Consider the following 18,893-nt stretch of genomic DNA (forward strand, 5'->3'; position numbering starts at 1 on the left):
CAATTACCTCATTGAGTCTCCAGGTAGACTAATGTTTATATTTAAGTGCAGTGGTCTGTAGCCACTCACACTACCACCGAAGCCACTCACACTACCACCGAAGCTCCCCCCTCTGATGGAACAGTCCAGGGCGGGTGTGCATGGGGAATAGGTGCTTAAAAATGGGCTTTTTCTCTGCCGATTTAGTTCTGATCAATTAGGAATGGGTCGCGCCGTGTTCAGGAGATTCAGGCGCATACAAGTATATTCGATCATGTCTCCAGCACCCCCACAGCCGTATCTGCAACCACTTACATCACGGCTCTCATCCACATTCATTCATATGCTCCCCCGCTATCTCCTCCCCGATTTCAGAATCCCGGAAGTGTTGCGGTGGTCAAATACTGGAACTACATTACCTAGAATGCCTTTCGATGTATTGAACTTGTAAATTCTTCCTCACATTTTCCATAGAGAGGATATTGTGATTCATATCTTGTGTAAGCAATTGCCTGTAGATGATTGAATGTAATTAGTAGATTAGTGAAAGAGCAGAGAGGGTAGTTTCCACACGTCTGATGTAAACAAGACGAAAGTCTTTCTCTGGTCTGCATCCCCTTAACAATTGTGTGTATTGAGCTGTACTGTATTGTACCCATTCTGCAATCTGTTAATAAAGTTTTCAATCAATCAATCAATTCTCTACACACGCTAGGGCTGGGTCGCTAGTCCGCTTCCCTCTCGCCATCGGGATTATCCCAGGGTCGACAAGATAGAAGAAAAGTTACACTGTAAATAGTTGACCCCCCCCCCCCCGAATTTAAGTTATTTGTGCTCGTTACAGACTATAATAGACTCTACTGTACGTTGCTAATACTTTTACGGATTTATAAACGTGTTCAAAGCGTCGAGGGACGGGAGTGAAGTTGTGTTGAAGTGTAGCTGTGCGGTGTGGGGAGTCTGGTGAGTTGTTGTTGTGCGGCTCGGTTCTACATTAGCATGCAACTAAAGAGTAACGGGGAGTTAGTCAGGAGTTGGGTGTTGCTTTATACACCTGTAAGTAAACTGGATCTTTTGGAAGACACCCATGATACGACTGTCTGGCTCGCTAGTTGGCTATTATAAACCTGAACTCGCCTAGAATCTAACATTACCTTAGCTTGCTATGCTAACGCGAGCTAAGTTAGCATAGCTAGCACACTTGTTGGCCAATTAACGTTAACATTGGATGGTAGTTACACACTAATATAGATGAATTGCCTGGTATTTTCTCAATAGGTTAAACGATAAATAAACAACAACACACTGAACAGGATATATAATACATTATTCTGTTCCACCATTCTTAATTCTGTATCAATAGAGCTACTGAAGCTCTAACCTAACAATACTCCGGCTCGTCTCAGCATCAGCTGCACTGAAAGCACAATCTTTCTTTTCTACCCTTTTTCTACCCACCTGATGAATTGAAAATGGGGGACCCTGATGTAAACAAGACGAAAGTCTTTCTCTGGTCTGCATCCCCTTAACAATTGTGTGTATTGAGCTGTACTGTATTGTACCCATTCTGCAATCTGTTAATAAAGTTTTCAATCAATCAATTGTCCTATGTTGTCCTAACTTGTTCAGTTTACAATAGAGCTCTTTAGGGAGACAGGCAGCGGATGGAACCTATTATGAGGCATAAATATTATATATATTATATGCATCCCCTTAACAATTGTATGTATTGAGCTGTACTGTACCCATTCTGCATCTGTTAATAAACTTTTCAACCAATCAATCAATGCACCTCTTTGTAAAAAAGTTTGAACAATTATTTGTTTGTTTATTTATTTGTGTAAACATTCACAAATAAAATAATTCATTCTAAGCATTCATATATGAACCTCATCATTCTCAGTTCATTATAATAGAACTGTAGAGTAAAAATCTGTGTCAAATATGCTGCATTTGCAATGGTTGCCTAATGTGAAGCAGGCTCTCAAGTGTAGCAGTTCCCTTGAGCTTTTCAATAGCCCACACGTTTTCCAAGTAGAGCTTGGTTTCTAGCAGCAATGCATGCAATGACCTTGTCACACTAGTTACTCTACTGCATCCTCTCAGTGCAGCTGATTTGTGTATTCAGTATTTGTCCTTGGAATATTCGTATTGATCAAATAGTGTTTAAAAATGCTTTGTAAGGATCCCTCTCAGTGGAACCACTAGTTATTCATTAAAGAATCACTCAATGGTCATCACTGCCACATGAGTTGTTTAAGTGTAATTTATTATTATTATTTCATATTTTGTGTGCTGTGAATTATGTTCACTAGATGCTGATTTCTTCTTTTCTTCAGATTTTACTCTGCACTTCCATTCTATCTTGTCTCTGGCGTGCCTCTACTTTATCCCTTCAAGCTGTTGTGCACAACCACAACTCTTACCTCTCGCTGATGTGAGCGCCGTCTCCCTCCCTCCCGGTCTGTCACCTTTTACTCTGTGACCTCGTGAGTCTCCCAATCGGCCCGTAGCCATGTGCGATAACGGAGACCCCGAGGACAAACCCCCTGCCCCTCCGGTCAGGATGAGCAGCACCATCTTCAGCACTGGCTCCAGCAAAGACTCGCTCTCAGCCAACCACAGCTCCAAACCCCTGCCCTCTGTCCCGGAGGAGAGGAAACCCCGTAATAAGATCATCTCGATCTTCTCTGGAGCTGAAAAGGGTGAGATTACAAGAGGTTTGGCACTTTGTGGGGATTTTAAAGGTGCTGTACGTGGTATTTCTTTGTTAAAATAAATGTTAAGTAGCTCTACATTCCAACAGCCACCACAGATACAGTGTTTGGTCAGTAACATGGGTCTTTGTCCCTCCGCTCTGCAGTAAATGGAAAATACATTTTCTGGTATTCCTTCCCATTTTATCCAATCACGAGCGAATCCTAGATATTTTTACTTATTTCACTGCACTGGTAGATCATTTTACTTGTTTCAATGATACATTTGCTTAAAACTAGTTTCAGACCATTTTTGCCAATGTATCTTCCGTTTACTGCAGAGTGGAGGGACTGGGAGACCAATGTTACTGACCAGACAATCTATATCAGTAATGGCTGTCGGGAGTGTAGAGCTATTATTTTAACATGTTAGACCACTTATTTGAACAAACAAAAAAAATACCACTTACAGCAGCTTTTTAAGTATAATCAAGTGTTCTTCAACTAGTATTAAAGATATTTTTTTATGTATTTATTATTTATTCATAATTAGTCTTTGTATTGTTATGGAAAAATAGAGTTGTGTTTGGTTCCTTTCAGGTGGTAGAAAGAAAGACCGGGATAAAGAACGACCAGAGATCTCTCCGCCCTCAGACTTTGAGCACACCATCCATGTGGGCTTTGACGCCGTCACTGGAGAGTTCACTGTGAGATTGACCACTTTCTCATTCCTTTCTTAGATGCGAAGCACCTCTTTGACCTGAAATGTCACTAACTCAGTCACTCACACATACAGTCGGTCACACACTTGTGGTTAGCCACTCTGCCCCTAGTGGTGGCTCACAGGCATTGCTTTTTGTGTAAGACGAGTTAGCTTTGCATCTCTTTGACATTGTGTGTCCTTGTTTCTCTATACGCGTTTGCCTCTTTCACATCTGTAAGACATGGCTCTATCTCAACCAGCTTTATCCCCAGAGCTCCTGTGTGAGCAAAACCATAGATCATTCACCACAACATGCATAGGACATTACACAGCATTCCGATGTCTGCACTTACACAAATACACACCTTTGATTGATTGATTGATTGATTGAATCAATTGATTGATTGAATCTGCTTTGCCCCACATGGACTAACCTTTGAGACCCCGCCTCCCTCTGTCGTCTTCCTCCTCGTCTGCACAGGGCATGCCAGAGCAGTGGGCTCGGCTCCTCCAAACATCAAACATCACCAAGTCGGAGCAGAAGAAGAACCCCCAGGCTGTCCTTGATGTCCTAAAGTTCTACGACTCTACGGGCAACAGCCGTCAGAAGTACCTCAGTTTCTCCTCCTCTGGTGAGCCTCTATTTTCTGTTGTGCCATTATGAGTTTTTGCATGCCTAGATTGTGTTACGAGTGTGTCAGTTTGTTTGTGGAATATTTCTGTAATATAGCCAAAAAAGAGCCATAAGGATAGTTCACATTGCAGGTTATCGTGATCACACAAACATTGATCACACAAACATATTGTCAAAAACATTCAAGTTAAGTGATCTTGTGGAATTTAAAACGGCAGAATTAATGTATAAAGCAAAAGGTAATTTACTTCCAGGAAACATTCAAGAACTGTTCTTTGATAGAGAGGGGGGTTATAATCTGAGGGGAGAACTCAATTAGTGTACGCACTACCAGGAGAAGACACTGCATTTACATATGTGGAGTGAAACTGGAACAGTCTGAGGCCATGGTTAGACTAGGTGTTTTTGTTTTTGTTTTGTTGCTGAATGATTACTTTTGCTGTCCTAGTTAAATAGAAATGCCGTTTTGGCAGGATCATCTGCGCGGAGCTGTTGTTGCTCAACGCCCATGCGCAGTAGATACCGACATCTGCGTGCCCTCACCAACGTCCGGTGACGACAGACAGCAGAGCTGTCCCAATTAGCTGCAGCTACCATGTGTTGTCAAGTTATTGTTATAAGGAGCCCAGTCCAAGCTACAACAGTCTGCATTCCCTTAACAATTGTTTGTATTGAGCCGTATTGTATTGTACCCATTCTGCAATCTGTTGAATAAAGTTTACATCCATTCATTCTGCTAGCATTAACGATTGCATGAGCAGCTGGCTAACGTGAGCTAACGTTAGCTACCAGACCCTGTTAGCTCAGAGCTCCTCTTTCAATCTTAACAAGCATTAAACAAAATGGCCCAGTCATCTATTCACCTTTGTTTAATACGTTGTCTAATGTTATCTAGCTACTAATAGCTCCTGATATCATCAGTTTGGTGCTGGCTGGCTAACGTGAGCTAACGTTAGCTGCTAGCCACAATGCTATACTGTTGTACTGGCATATTCCATTCACGTTAGCATTAGGGATGGGAATTGATAGGTGAAACGGAGGGCTAGGGCCTCCACGGGTTGCGTTTGATAGAGCTGGCGGACATTATGGCGTTGTAACTCCGATTAAAGAATCACACAGAGGCTGCAGTTATTGGTTGTATTTGGGAACAGAAAGGTGTGTGTGGTTGTCTACAAGGGAATACAATACAGTATACATTAGTAAACACAAAGGAATACAATACAGTATACATTAGTAAACACAGTAGTGGCGCACATAAACATAATGTCATAAACATGTGGTCTATAGCTGCAATAATATTCATTAGCAATACAGTGCAACTAGTAGCCAAGACATTCACTTAACCAGAGTTATTATATATAACCTACATAGCCTATGCAGGGGGATTACTCATGCAGTGCATGTAAACAATATATAGGTAGGCGGACTGTAAACCGGGTGTAAAGATACATTCTATTCACTAGAGGTAGTGAGTGAGTTATATAGCCTAGGCTAGCTCACGTGCGGCTAAGCTAACCATGCAGCATCACTAGCAGGCAGCATAGACTGGCTAACCTGCGGCTAAGCTAACGGCGCAGCCTCTCGAGAACAGAGAGAAACAGCGTCGACAGGAATAGATCAATGTGAACATACTGTAAAGGTAGAGTAAGCTGAAGTAATGAATTAGGCAGGACTAAACATAGGTACCGTACTCGCGTGTCATTTACGCACACGTTCCTCAAAGGGACAGATCTTACTGCTGCAGCAGCCGCACCATCAGGCAGCAGCACAGAGAACAGCTTGTGCACACGTTCGACGGAGAAACTCTTAAAGGGCCAGTAACGTTATCAGAAGACTAGAGTGCAACACTAGCTGGGCACATCATGCTGGGCGATTACACTGGCATAAATCAATTACCCTTTCCTGTCAACAACAACATATTAAAGGGCTATTACAGAACAAAGTAGTCTTATTAGCAGGGCTTTCCTACAATAGGATTTTATCGATACGATTCCATTATCGATTCTGCTTATCGATCTGATTCTTTATCGATTCCCTTATCGATTCCTGATAAATTTATAATTTAAATAAATAAATTGGAAATGCAACAGAACTAAGCTGGTTAGAATAACAACATGCAACTTGACATTTCTGATTGTCATTTATTGTTGAGCCCCCATGTCAGAAAAATACAAAAACTGTAAAAAAAAATAAAACATTAACTATAGCCTACACTTAAATAAAATAATGTATTTGAGATTCTCTTAAAATGTATTTATTTTTTTATTCTTAAACTAATTTAATCTATTGAATAACGACCTGTTGAATGTAACTACAGTTCAATATCTTAAACTAATTTAATCTATTGAACCGTAGTTGCATTCAACAGGTCGTTATTCCTCTGACTTCTCTGTCTCTCACTCACACACACACACACACACACACACACACACACACACATACAGCGCTCCCTCCCCGGGCCCCTGTCCTGTAAGCTATGGGCTTGTGTTGCTACACGGACCTGTTTGTATGTTGCACTGTACCTACTAGTAAACACAGTCAACCCTCCGTCTCTTATTATATGTGAACTAAAGAGTACAAGGTTTACACAACAGCCCCCACCCCTTGTTTTATTGTATTTGTACCTGTACTACCTGCTGTCAGCTGTTTATCTCTCTCTGTGAGCTTGATTAGCTAACGTTAGCTCACGTTAGCTAGTGCTAGCTCCGTGGCTAATCTTAGGTTATCCTGAACTAAATCAATGACTAGGTTCTAAAGCATTCGAGTAGTTTTCACTGCACATAGAAGCAGCCAAACAGCGGGAGCATTTCGGGAGCATATGACCAAAACCAAGGCAATTTCGAGCCCTTAACACTTTGAGCGCCACGCCTGGTTTTCCTTTTTACCGGCTGAATGCCACCATCGGCGCCAATGTTAACGTTAATATCGCCTAATCTATGTTTTAAATTATGGCTATGTGTCTAATCTGCCCATCGCATTATCAAAGACTATTTTCCAGTCAGTGCTGTCAAGGCAGATTGTTTTTTTATCGCGTCGTTTCAGTTTCAGAGCAGTTAGAAAAGCCCCCGTTTTGATATAAAAAACAGCTAATTCTGGAGCATTCTATGAAAATCGTCTTTTAGTGGAATATTCCACAACGTTGATATTCGTCGGCCTTTTTATGAATCGTTTTCAAATAAACGCTAGATGATCAATATTATACGTGCACGCAAGCACATTACGGCCGCGCGCGGATAATCGCCTCGTTGATTTCCTCTCGGACTTTTACAGTGAAACCGAAAGAAGACATTTCACAAAACAGCCTATATCTTCATCAAACTTACTCTGATTATCCTAACACTGATAACATAGAGTCCTTACCTGACATCAGATGGTATCCAACTGGTATATTCCAATTCCTGATCACCATTCGAAAAAATCGATACGTGTATGGATCCAACACGATACTGTAGAACTCCATGATCAGCGGGGATCTGAGGTTCCAGAATGAACTGTGGTAACCCCGGCTGGATCAGTGAACTGGAAAATGTGGAGTACCGGATTTTTTTCCCCACCATTTTCATTGAGTCCATTCCAAAATCACTTATGTCATCTGGGAGACGACAGGGGGCGCTTTTTTCCACAGTGATCGCCGGCGCCGCTCGGCTATACTCGGGTAGGCTCGGGTGATGCAATAATTTTTCAGATCGCTAAAAAAAAAAAATCCGAGAAATCTCATGAGTGGCATTCAACGTCACTATTAAAAACCCGAGATATCTCGTGAGTGGCACTCAAAGTGTTAAGGAATCAAATACTATAGTTTGCCATGGCTACATGCTAACGCTAACGTTATTGTTTTGAAATGCGCAACGGTCGGGAAAACCTGGCAGCGATAAGGGAATCGAAAGTCACGGGAGGCACGCGATTCCAGGCATCGGACAATTAGGAACCTTTCGATTCCCATCCCTAGTTAGCATGTAGCTAACAACATCGGCGATCTTTTTGTGAGACTAAACTATCCACTCTTGGTGGTCAATTGTGTTGATGTTAGTTTTGTTTCATCAACAAAGGCACTCGAGGCATTTAAAGATGGTGGCTTGTTGATTTTTTTTGCAGGAAGTGTATTGGCACATTTCAACTTCTGATTGGTTGAAAATTGCCTTCATGTTCGCCACCTACTGCCACCTACTGCTTTGGCATTGTACTACATCACTGTGCTCAGGAGGCAAAACCAATGTCTAACATGCCTGCCATTACATTGCGTTCTGGAAAGCGAAACTGACCTTGAAAACGAAACGAAAATACCCCTGTGTCTAACCGCAGCTGGTGCTAAAGCAATGTCCAAACATGAGACAATTCAAACTGAATTATAAAGAAATAATTTTCACAAGGTACAGGGATGAGGAAGGGATTTGACATTCACGGGTGTTTACATTTTTATTTTATTTCTTTCACGTTTTACATGTTTTTTTTTGTTTTGCATATATATATATATATATATATATATATATATATATTTGTTTTAAATTAGTACATTCATTTGAGTAGTGGAAAATGGGTAGGATTAAATAAGTACTTCTTCCTACTCCTTTTCGAACATGTAAATTGAGTTATGTTTTTATTTTAATTTTAATTTTATTATTGCTAGAGATCAATGATTTGTTTTTGTTTTATATAGTTTGTATTTACATGTTTGAAATAAAGATTTCAAATCAAATGGCACCGCAGAGCACGTTTTTACTCTTTTCCTTTCCTCTTTTCCTGATCTTTAGAAAAAGATGCGTTCACCCCGGGGCCCCAGTCTGTAAGTATCCAAACATTATTGGAAGGTGTTCAAATTTGGTTTTAAATTCTGATCCCCTTTTTCACTATTTTTTATCCCAAATTTCCCCTCCACTCTGAATTAGCCTGTCAAAAAGGGCACGGAACCCTCGTCGCCCAATATCAAGGACATTGACGATGACGACGATGATGAGGCGCCCCCTCCCATTGTCGCACCGAGACCAGAGCACACTAAGAGCGTGAGTGTGACCAGTCACAAGTGTCGGCGTTATTATATCTAGCTTGCAGGTAAATTCTTTGGACACTGGAGATTTGTTTTGTGTTAATTACTTTGCCTTTCATGTGTGTGTCCAATAGGTGTATACTCGCTCCGTCATAGACCCCATCCCCGCTCCAGTCACGTGTCCAGACGGAGACGCTGCTTCCAAGGGTGTGGACAGACAGAAGAAGAAGGGCAAGATGACTGATGAGGAAATCATGGACAAACTGAGTAAAGCTCATTAATATCACTACATTACTTAAAATGTTGTGACAATGTTGCAACTCAAAACCTTTCATTGTCTAGAATGAGTCCCCATTTATCTTACCTATGATTATTGTTTACAGGAACCATAGTCAGCATCGGGGATCCCAAAAAGAAGTACACGAGATATGAGAAAATTGGCCAAGGGTAAGTGCAGGTTTATCTTGAAATGCTAACGCACTTAATACATGTTTAGTAGAGGGACTGCAAAGATTGAAATGCATTAATACGTTAATTCATATTTCATTATTAATTTAATCATTTTCCATCATCAAACCACTCATTTTCCATCATCAAACATCTGTCAGGGTATTCAAAATCATTTTCAACATTAACACATTCAGAGCCACGCCCCTATGCCCAAATAGGCTGTTCCGTGCCAGCGCTTTAGTCGATGGGAGGACGGAGAAATTTGCGAACGCTTAAACTATATCTTAAATTATGGCTATGGGTCTAATACACCCGTCGCTTATCAATGACTTGCTTGCAGTCAACATGTACGAAACGGATTGTTTTTTCATCAGTACATATCCGTTTTATACCGTTTTGAATACGAGTATAGTTTTGGAGAGTTCTAGTAATTCCAGAGAAAATCCGCGATAATAGCTCTTTAGTGGAATACACAAAACATGTTGTAATTTTTCGGCTGATTTATGAATAGTTTTCAAATAAACGCTAAATTATCTATGGTATTTGTGTCCTTATGCACGCTAGAGAAGCGGGCTGAAAAATCGATTATCCGTGACCTGGTCAGCGCTAACGTCACACACACGCGCTGCGATGGCGGTGATAGGAACATCTGATTACCCCAAGACTCGTAACATAAATTCCTTACCTCACATCAGATGTTCTGCAAAAAGATTAATCCAATTCCTGATCGCCATTCCAAATATCGATCGCGTTTATTGATCCAACGTTATAGTCCGAAACACATAATCGATGCTGCTCTGAGGGTCCTCAGTCAATCTGGTAACACGATACTGCATGCCCGAGAAGCAAGACCCGGACCGGAGTTATTTTTTCGATGCACATTCCCAGTCAATCCAATCCAATGATGTGCAATACCATCCGGGAGACGATAGGCGGCGGTATTTGCCCTTTTGCGAGCTCAGACCCATTCCCAATGATAACATCAGGTTGGATGGATAAAAATGAATGGATATCGCTAATAAAAGAAATAACGATTAAAACCCGAGTTTTCTCGGGTCTTGGCATGCAACGCATGGCGAGTTAACCCGACTAATCTCGTGGTTGGCACTGAATGAGTTAATAAGTGATGAGTTTTATGTGTATGTATGTTTGTCAGTGCATGCATGTCAATGTGCATAGAAGAAAATCATCTTTAACGTCTCTTCTCATAGGGCCTCAGGAACAGTATTCACAGCCATCGATGTTGCCACGGGACAGGAGGTAAAATATGATTGGTTGATGTGATGCCATGTGTAGACTGGAACAAATAACCAGAGTGTGAATTACATATGTATATACATATTTACATCCATTTATATATGTTTTCTAATTTTATAAAGTGATATAGGGATAATGCTTATTAATGTATCAATGCAGTAATCATAAAATATACAGATTTAAAATGTGTTTACAGTAGGGATGCTCGATATTGGCTTTTTTACCTATACCGATATTGTCCAACTCTTAATTTCCGATACTGATATCAACCGATGCCGATATATGCATTTTTTTTTTAATCGATACCGATATTTTCCGATATCACATTTTATTGCCGATATCGGCCGATAATTTCGGACATCCCTAGTTTACAGTTATCGGAGGAGAGATATTATAGGATTAAACAAAATAAAATCAACTTCAGCGTTTTCCATGTTGTTTTTCACAGGTTGCCATTAAACAGATTAACCTCCAAAAGCAGCCGAAGAAAGAGTTGATCATTAACGAAATCCTAGTGATGAAGGAGTTGAAGAACCCCAACATTGTCAACTTCCTAGACAGGTAACAATAAAACTACATCATAAGTAACAGACGGGTAACACTAAAACTACATCAGTAACATACGGGTAACAATAAAACTACATAATAAGTAACAGACGGGTAACAATAAAATCACATCATAAGTAACAGACGGCTAACAATAAAACTACATCATAAGTAACAGACGGGTAGCAATAAAACAACATCATAAGTAACAGACGGGTAACAATAAAACTACATCATAAGTAACAGACTGGTAACAATAAAACTACATCATAAGTAACAGACGGGTAGCAATAAAACCATCATTAAGTAACAGACGGAACTCAAATAAAACTTAAGTCATGTGAAACAGAATTATTATAGAAATGGGAGTTGGAACATATTTTGATGTAAAATGAAAGCGAAATCTGAGCCAAAGGATTTGGAAGAAGGGAGTAATGTAATTCGTCTGGCTTTGCTGTGTAGTTGACACTGTGTTTGTCTCAGTTTCCTGATGGGAGAGGAGCTATTTGTTGTGATGGAGTACCTGGCTGGTGGCTCCCTGACAGACGTGGTGACGGAGACATGTATGGATGAGGCCCAGATAGCTGCTGTCTGCAGAGAGGTGATAGGCTCTCAAGCATCACACTGCATATCACCTCATTGTTTCCTGTAAAACTGTGGCAGTATGAAGAAAGCTCTTGCTCTCTTTCTCATATTCTCTCTTTTGTTTGTATATTTGCAGTGTTTACAAGCACTGGAGTTCCTGCATGCAAACCAGGTCATCCACAGAGACATCAAGAGTGACAATGTCTTACTGGGGATGGACGGCTCTGTCAAGCTAAGTGAGTCCTTCTTATGGCCTTAGGGCAACAGTCTTCCATTAGTAATCCCATGAGCAATTTTATGCCACTGTTAGTGTTGAATCCTTCAGATCAATTATCTTATCTCACTCTTAACTATATAAGACCTTAACACTGTCTCCAATTTCTTGTACAGCCGATTTTGGCTTCTGCGCCCAGATCACCCCAGAGCAGAGCAAGCGTAGCACCATGGTAGGCACTCCTTATTGGATGGCTCCTGAAGTGGTCACCCGGAAAGCCTATGGACCTAAAGTAGACATTTGGTCCCTGGGTATCATGGCCATTGAGATGGTTGAAGGAGAACCGCCATACCTGAATGAGAACCCACTAAGAGTAAGTAATTACATCATCTCTCTTCCACAAACACATTTTCCCTCACTTGCAGTGCATACATATGTTTAGGTTTAACCTCTTAATGGGTGCCCCAAAAAGTGGCAATTTTTGTTACTTTTTTTGCAAACAAATACTATACTTTATACTTATAGCACATGCATAAGCCTGGTCTCTTACTGTTACGCTCCAGAGACTGTGCTAGACAAGATAGTATCAAATAACATAATAACATAATATAGCATGAATTTAGAAGAAGAATGAGGTCACAGTTGTTCGGTATAGACATATGTACAATGTTCTGAGTTACCATATAATATACAATACACAATACTATGCAGTGTACTAATGTACAGTACTATCTAGTGCAAAGCAGAAGTGGGATGAGGTACAATTTTAGGTACAATTTACAGTAAGGTGTACGAGTTGTAGTGCAATCCTTCATCCATAAATATAAAGTGTGGGGAGTGGGTGCTTTAAACAAACACACTGTAGCACCCACTCCCCACACTTTATATTTATGGATGAAGGATTGCACTACAACTCGTACACCTTACTGTAAATTGTACCTAAAATTGTACCTCATCCCACTTCTGCTTTGCACTAGATAGTACTGTACATTAGTACACTGCATAGTATTGTGTATTGTATATTATATGGTAACTCAGAACATTGTACATATGTCTATACCGAACAACTGTGACCTCATTCTTCTTCTAAATTCATGCTATATTATGTTATTATGTTATTTGATACTATCTTGTCTAGCACAGTCTCTGGAGCGTAACAGTAAGAAGCATTTTGTATGAAAGTATTCTGTACTTCTGTATGACAACTATTAAAGAACTTGAACTAAAGAACTTGAACTTTTGAAAGATAACATTCTGAAGTTTCTAATACAATAAAGAAGGATCACTTTTAGTGCTAATGAAATAGAGTAGTTGCAATATCCAAAAATAGTATATCCCAAAAAGTTGGTATAAGCTAAATAAATCCATTCAGAAATGAGTGATTAGGAGCGATTTTGGTAAACTACCGGTATGTACAAAAAAGAAAGCTTTCCAGGATTCCATTTCCTCATTGAATCCAATTCTGCGTTTTGTTCTCTTCCAGTTTTCGCTCCTAACTTTTCACCTAGATCCCTGATTCGCACATCCCCACGTGGGGTATCATTGGAAAGCCACATTCATTGGCTACAATGAATTTTCGAGATCGGCAAATGATTGACGGAGCTATAGCCTCGGGAGTCGGGGGTGGTAAACTGACTCTGCCGTGTACAATGGCGCATGCCTCGCATATCGGTATGTAACCCGAGAACCGCTGAACGGATTTTGTTGCCTGAGGTGGCATTCGAACGGCAACAAATCGGTGGGCAAATCGTCCTCAAGAGGGCCCGGGGCCGGGCCGTTGCTAGTTAAAGGAAAATAAGCATTATTTTTGGCTCATTTCTGTAATCACACTTTTGCACTATTATGTTATATATTTTACATTTTCTATAGACTATTTCCCATTACATGATTGTTATTTACAAATGTATTCTTTAATACGTATAGTTTGAGAGGTTATGTGATGTTTACTTTGGCCACATGAGGTCATAAAAACCCCACAAATCTTGAGCTGTTCTTTTTCATCCCCAACCAGGACAACATGTGGCCAACCCTCTCTGATAAGACGAAAACCCATCAGTCCCATCAACTTTTGAGGATTATTCTCAGGCGTGTTTCTAAGAGCCTCTTTAGTAGTACAATCGCAAACGACGCAAGGACAATAATGTTAGTATTATAGCCACAGCATCTTTTTATACCCGAATTGGACATCTCAAAAGGCATTTTAAATAAGTGCAAATGACTGCACTGCAGTGTTTGGAGAGAATGTGTTAGTTCACGCTTGATAAGAGCTTGATTTATCATGCTGAGGACATGGCTAACATTTCAAGCAAGTGTTATTTTGCTCAATAAAAATATAGGTAGATCACACAGAGGATCTTTCAGCAAGGTTGCATTAACTTTTTGTGACAAACACCCCCTGAAGCTAATCTTCTAAGAAAGTGTGTTATCATCAGAGAGTCAAGTAATTTATTTATAGAGCACATTTAAAAGCTCGAGAGCCAACCAAAGTGATGTACAGTACAGTCAAAGCATAAAATCAATGTCCTATAAAATACACAAATACAAAAAAGCACAACAGGACAGGACAGTACATTCAAAAAATAGGACAATCGGATAGAGAGGGAGGTCAAGAGAGGGAGGTCAGACATTATTGTGATGAAAGGAACTGAAGAGATCATCTGGCCACTAAGGTGAACAAGCTGCAGACCAACTAAGCGGTTTTCAGTTTAATACACAGTATTTTGTACAATAAATGTTAACTCATTGGATGCCATGCATTAGCCTCATCCTATAGTAGCTACCGCCATCACTGTAAACGGTGGGAGTCGCTCACCTTGTTTGCAGGGCTATAACTATTTAAATATTATAGCTATGCAATACTATGGCCCATTTGACATCGAGTATCTATCGTTCAAGATGTGAAAAAGGAATATTTTTTCCATCCATACATTCTCGTTTTATACCGTGGTGAATATAAGTGTTTTTAAAGTGATTTGGGGTAATTCCTGGAAGGCTAGTAATAGCCTGCGACGCATATTATACTTAATCCATTCTCATTTCGTCCCTATACACGCTACAATTAAAAATTCAAATGCATATGATCGTTATATTATGTTCCATCATGCATGCATGAAAGGGGGGGGGGGGTCGTTTATGATTAATTGATTGACAATAACGGCATTCGTTAGTACAACAGCATACGTTGATCAGGGCAATGGCTATGAAAACAATGGACAACCAAGCTGAAATTGACGTTAAATTGCTCTTACCTGTGGCCGATGATGATCCAAAAAGAATATTCCAATTATTTGATTGCCATCTGCTAGATCGTATGTCCATTTGGCCCACGCCATAACCCCCCACAGCATAATGAATCCGGCATCGGATTGACGATTCAATGTAGGGCTGTACCGAATGCTTCGAAGCTTCGATCATAATGTTGACATGTGTCTATTCAATCTGTTTAAACCAATGGGGGTTTTCTTCACAGTTGCAGTTAAAGATTAGGCTACACTAATATTATACTATAAGACGTCACCATCACTTTCATACCAACCGTGCCCTTATTGGATTATTTATGTTGACGAAACTGATGAGTTATATTCATTAAAGAAAGTTGATTTAATAAAATAAAAATACTAATTTAATCAGATTAATCACTTTATTCAAATTGAGGATTCAGTTAAAAAAAAATAAAACTTTTTTTTTGTTGTTTTTTTATATAGACATTCGAAGCTTCGTTCGAATACTTCAATCGAAGGTTTGAATGTTAAAAAATGTAATTCGGTACAGCCCTATTCGGTACCGCCCCACCAGGCGGCGGTATCGGACCGTTGCGATCTCAGACACATTGCCACACAGTACCACAGCATACCTGGATGATTTATGAATGGAAATAGCTAATAAAAGAAATAACGATCGTAATAACGAGTATACTCGTTGTTGGTGTCCAGCAATTGGCGGGCTATAACGAGTATACTCGTCGTTGGCAGGGAAAGAGTTAACAGCAATCTAGGTTAATGCAAACTAGTCCTACATTGTTACTGCTGAGCCCATTTATTCAAACGTGACCTATTTGGAAACTTGCTATCAGGAAACGGAAGCTATTTCTATGAATAAAATGTGACATTTCGCAGTTAGCATCGATGAAGTATGTATTAAGATAAAGATCGGATGTCTCTCAGTGGGATATCTGATGGATCCTTCGAGCAGTGAAATCTTTTGAACAATCCATTTCATGACATGCTCTATGTATATTGAGCAACGGTCAATTTGGGTCTGAAGTCGATTTGAAAAATGTAACGCCACTTATTTTAGTATTTTATTGTATATGACATGCATGCTCTCTGCACCGCCATGCCCCCCCCCCCCCCCCCCCCCCCCCCCAACTATTTACATCTGAACTATGTTCCAACATCTTTATTGAGCCTACTATATGGCATGAAGGATTTATGGCACTATATGCTGTGTATTAGTAAATAACTGGTATCCAGTTGCCTGTCTCTTTTGTTGGAGAGTTTGGAATTGGTAAGACTGTACAGGAGATTTCATCTCTTATCTTCCCCCTGCCAGGCACTGTACCTGATTGCCACCAACGGCACCCCTGAGCTTCAGAACCCAGAGAAACTATCTCCCATCTTCAGAGACTTCCTTAATCGCTGCCTGGAAATGGATGTGGAGAAAAGATTTGGAGGGAAGGAGCTGCTACAGGTGAATATTTCTCTCCCTTTGTGATTTTCCTAGTTATTATAATTTTTTTTAATGTTACACGTTTTTAAGTAATCTTTGTGTCACCTAGGTTGTTGGAATGGCATTAACACAAATGTCCCCTCCCCCTCTCCCCATTATGCTTCATCCTCTTAAATCTGTCTCATTCAGCATCCTTTCCTGAAGCTGGCGAAGCCCCTCTCCAGTCTCACACCGCTCATCCTGGCAGCCAAGGAGGCCATGAAGGGCAACCGTTAGTCGAGCAAAACAAGCTGCCCTGCCTTTCCATGCTGTGTGCACACGGATCGGTGCTGCCAACTATTTCGGTTTTGTGCTGAACAGACAGTAGAGCGCCTCCATGCTCTTCATGCAGCAAACCTCACTGTGAAGAAGACTAAAAACATGCAGCACGACGCCACCGCCAGCCACATGAACTCTTATTCTCACTCGGATGATGGAAGACAAGTCAAACGAACGTGCTTAGTTTCAGAGTCGGGCTTAGTTATTTTGTACAATAAAACTTTTTGGGGCGACACGTTGGGGCTAGGTTTGTATTTAACTTGGAATGAAGAAGATGCCTAGTTCTGTTTTTTTTTATCGACTGCCTTAAACAAATGCAAAATGTTGCCTAATGTATTGTTGATTGTGTCTATTTCTCTTCCCATGATTTTTACTATCTTTGTAATTGACCTTTTCAGCTTGTCAGTGTCTTAGTTATTTTGATACTTGAATTTCATATTTGTCCCTCGTTATATCATTGGTCTTGTTCAATGAAAACTCGTTATTCCCACATTGACCCATATTTTATGGACATTTCTGTTATAGGGAGAGAGAAAAAACATTTCAGTACACTTCCATCATTTCTAAACAATGATGATCATGATGATGTCATAGGGTTGTCACACCGGACAGCCTACTGTACGGTTTCCCCTGTATTATTATCCTCTTGATAGAAGAGGTGCACCTTACAGGCAAATCAAATATTAGAATGACAGGGTTTATACTTTTTTCTTCATTGTTCTTATTAAAAAAATTACTATTGTATGTTGAATTCTGTCCATTATTCTGGACTGTAGCTAAACAAATGCGCTTTTTTTCTTCTCTCCATGTGTATATTATGTACTTTTAAGCTAGTTGAAAAACAGTGAATATATCATGCTGGTTAGCTGTCAATGGCTGTAGGTAAAAGCAGCGTATTATGGACTGTTTCTTTATCTTCCTGGACAACTAACAACCTTGTCTGCAAACTCAAATAAATGCAGCTGTTCTTGACTTTGTGATTCTTTAACACTTTTCAGTGATCCACATTTTATGACAAACTTTTTTGGGGAAATGCTGAATAGTCTATCAGACTATTAATTAATACCATGTCATACTCTTTACAATAGTAGAGGGATGATAGGGTGGAGCCAGCACAATTATTAGACTTTTTGGTTTGGGTCATTATTTTGATGCAACGAGGATGTAGTAGCAAGCAACCATAGCTCATGGATCGTTTTGTATTACAAGATACTTTCTGCCTGTTTACATGGGAGCGAAAGTGAAGCGCTGATTAATATAGGCGTCGCTGTTCGCACGCGTGCAGGAAGCGAATTGAATCCCTTTGGTTGGATTCAGGCGTGCGCCACGCAGTGGCGTCGCGTGGGTAAAATAACAGGGGAAGCCAAAAAAAAATTATTAAAAAAAAAATTATTAAATATTTTTATTAATAATTTTTTTTTTTTTTTTTAAGTCAAGCAGTCACCATGTACACTACAGTATGGCTCGGCGGCCAGTCAAACGTTATTTTTATTTATTTAACAGATTGCAGAATGGGTACAATACAGTACGGCTCAATACACATTTACGATGAATTGAAAATGGGGGACCCTGATGTAAACAAGACGAAAGTCTTTCTCTGGTCTGCATCCCCTTAACAATTGTATGTATTGAGCTGTACTGTACTGTACCCATTCTGCAATCTGTTAATAAAGTTTTCATTCATTCATTCATTCACACACAATTGTATAAGGGGATGCAGACCAGAGAAAGACGTTTGTCTTGTTTACATCAGGGTCATTAATACTGCTGGAGCATTGGTTAATTTTTGGTCCGATTTTTCCTTGCGCGATTTTGCGCGCCGCGTGGGAGCAAATTCGAGACACATATTCGGTTGCAAA

General features: G+C 40.1%; 1 protein-coding gene across 1 annotated transcript; it reads left to right on the top strand.

The window, feature by feature from the left end:
- The first annotated feature begins 279 nt into the window (after window positions 1-279).
- Window positions 280-18,006, top strand: pak2b (p21 protein (Cdc42/Rac)-activated kinase 2b). The gene is made up of 15 exons (XM_084308739.1): window positions 280-942; window positions 2,319-2,684; window positions 3,276-3,382; window positions 3,860-4,010; window positions 8,764-8,795; window positions 8,899-9,012; window positions 9,131-9,263; window positions 9,380-9,443; window positions 10,658-10,706; window positions 11,152-11,264; window positions 11,733-11,850; window positions 11,971-12,070; window positions 12,225-12,421; window positions 16,600-16,737; window positions 16,906-18,006. The coding sequence occupies exons 2-15, from the start codon at window positions 2,495-2,497 to the stop codon at window positions 16,990-16,992; spliced, it is 1,593 nt and encodes a 530-aa protein (XP_084164865.1). The 5' UTR covers window positions 280-942; window positions 2,319-2,494; the 3' UTR covers window positions 16,993-18,006.
- Window positions 18,007-18,893: the final 887 nt, after the last annotated feature.

Source organism: Notolepis coatsorum, assembly GCF_963971535.1.
Source record: "Notolepis coatsorum genome assembly, chromosome: 2".
Classification (NCBI taxonomy): domain Eukaryota; kingdom Metazoa; phylum Chordata; class Actinopteri; order Aulopiformes; family Paralepididae; genus Notolepis; species Notolepis coatsorum.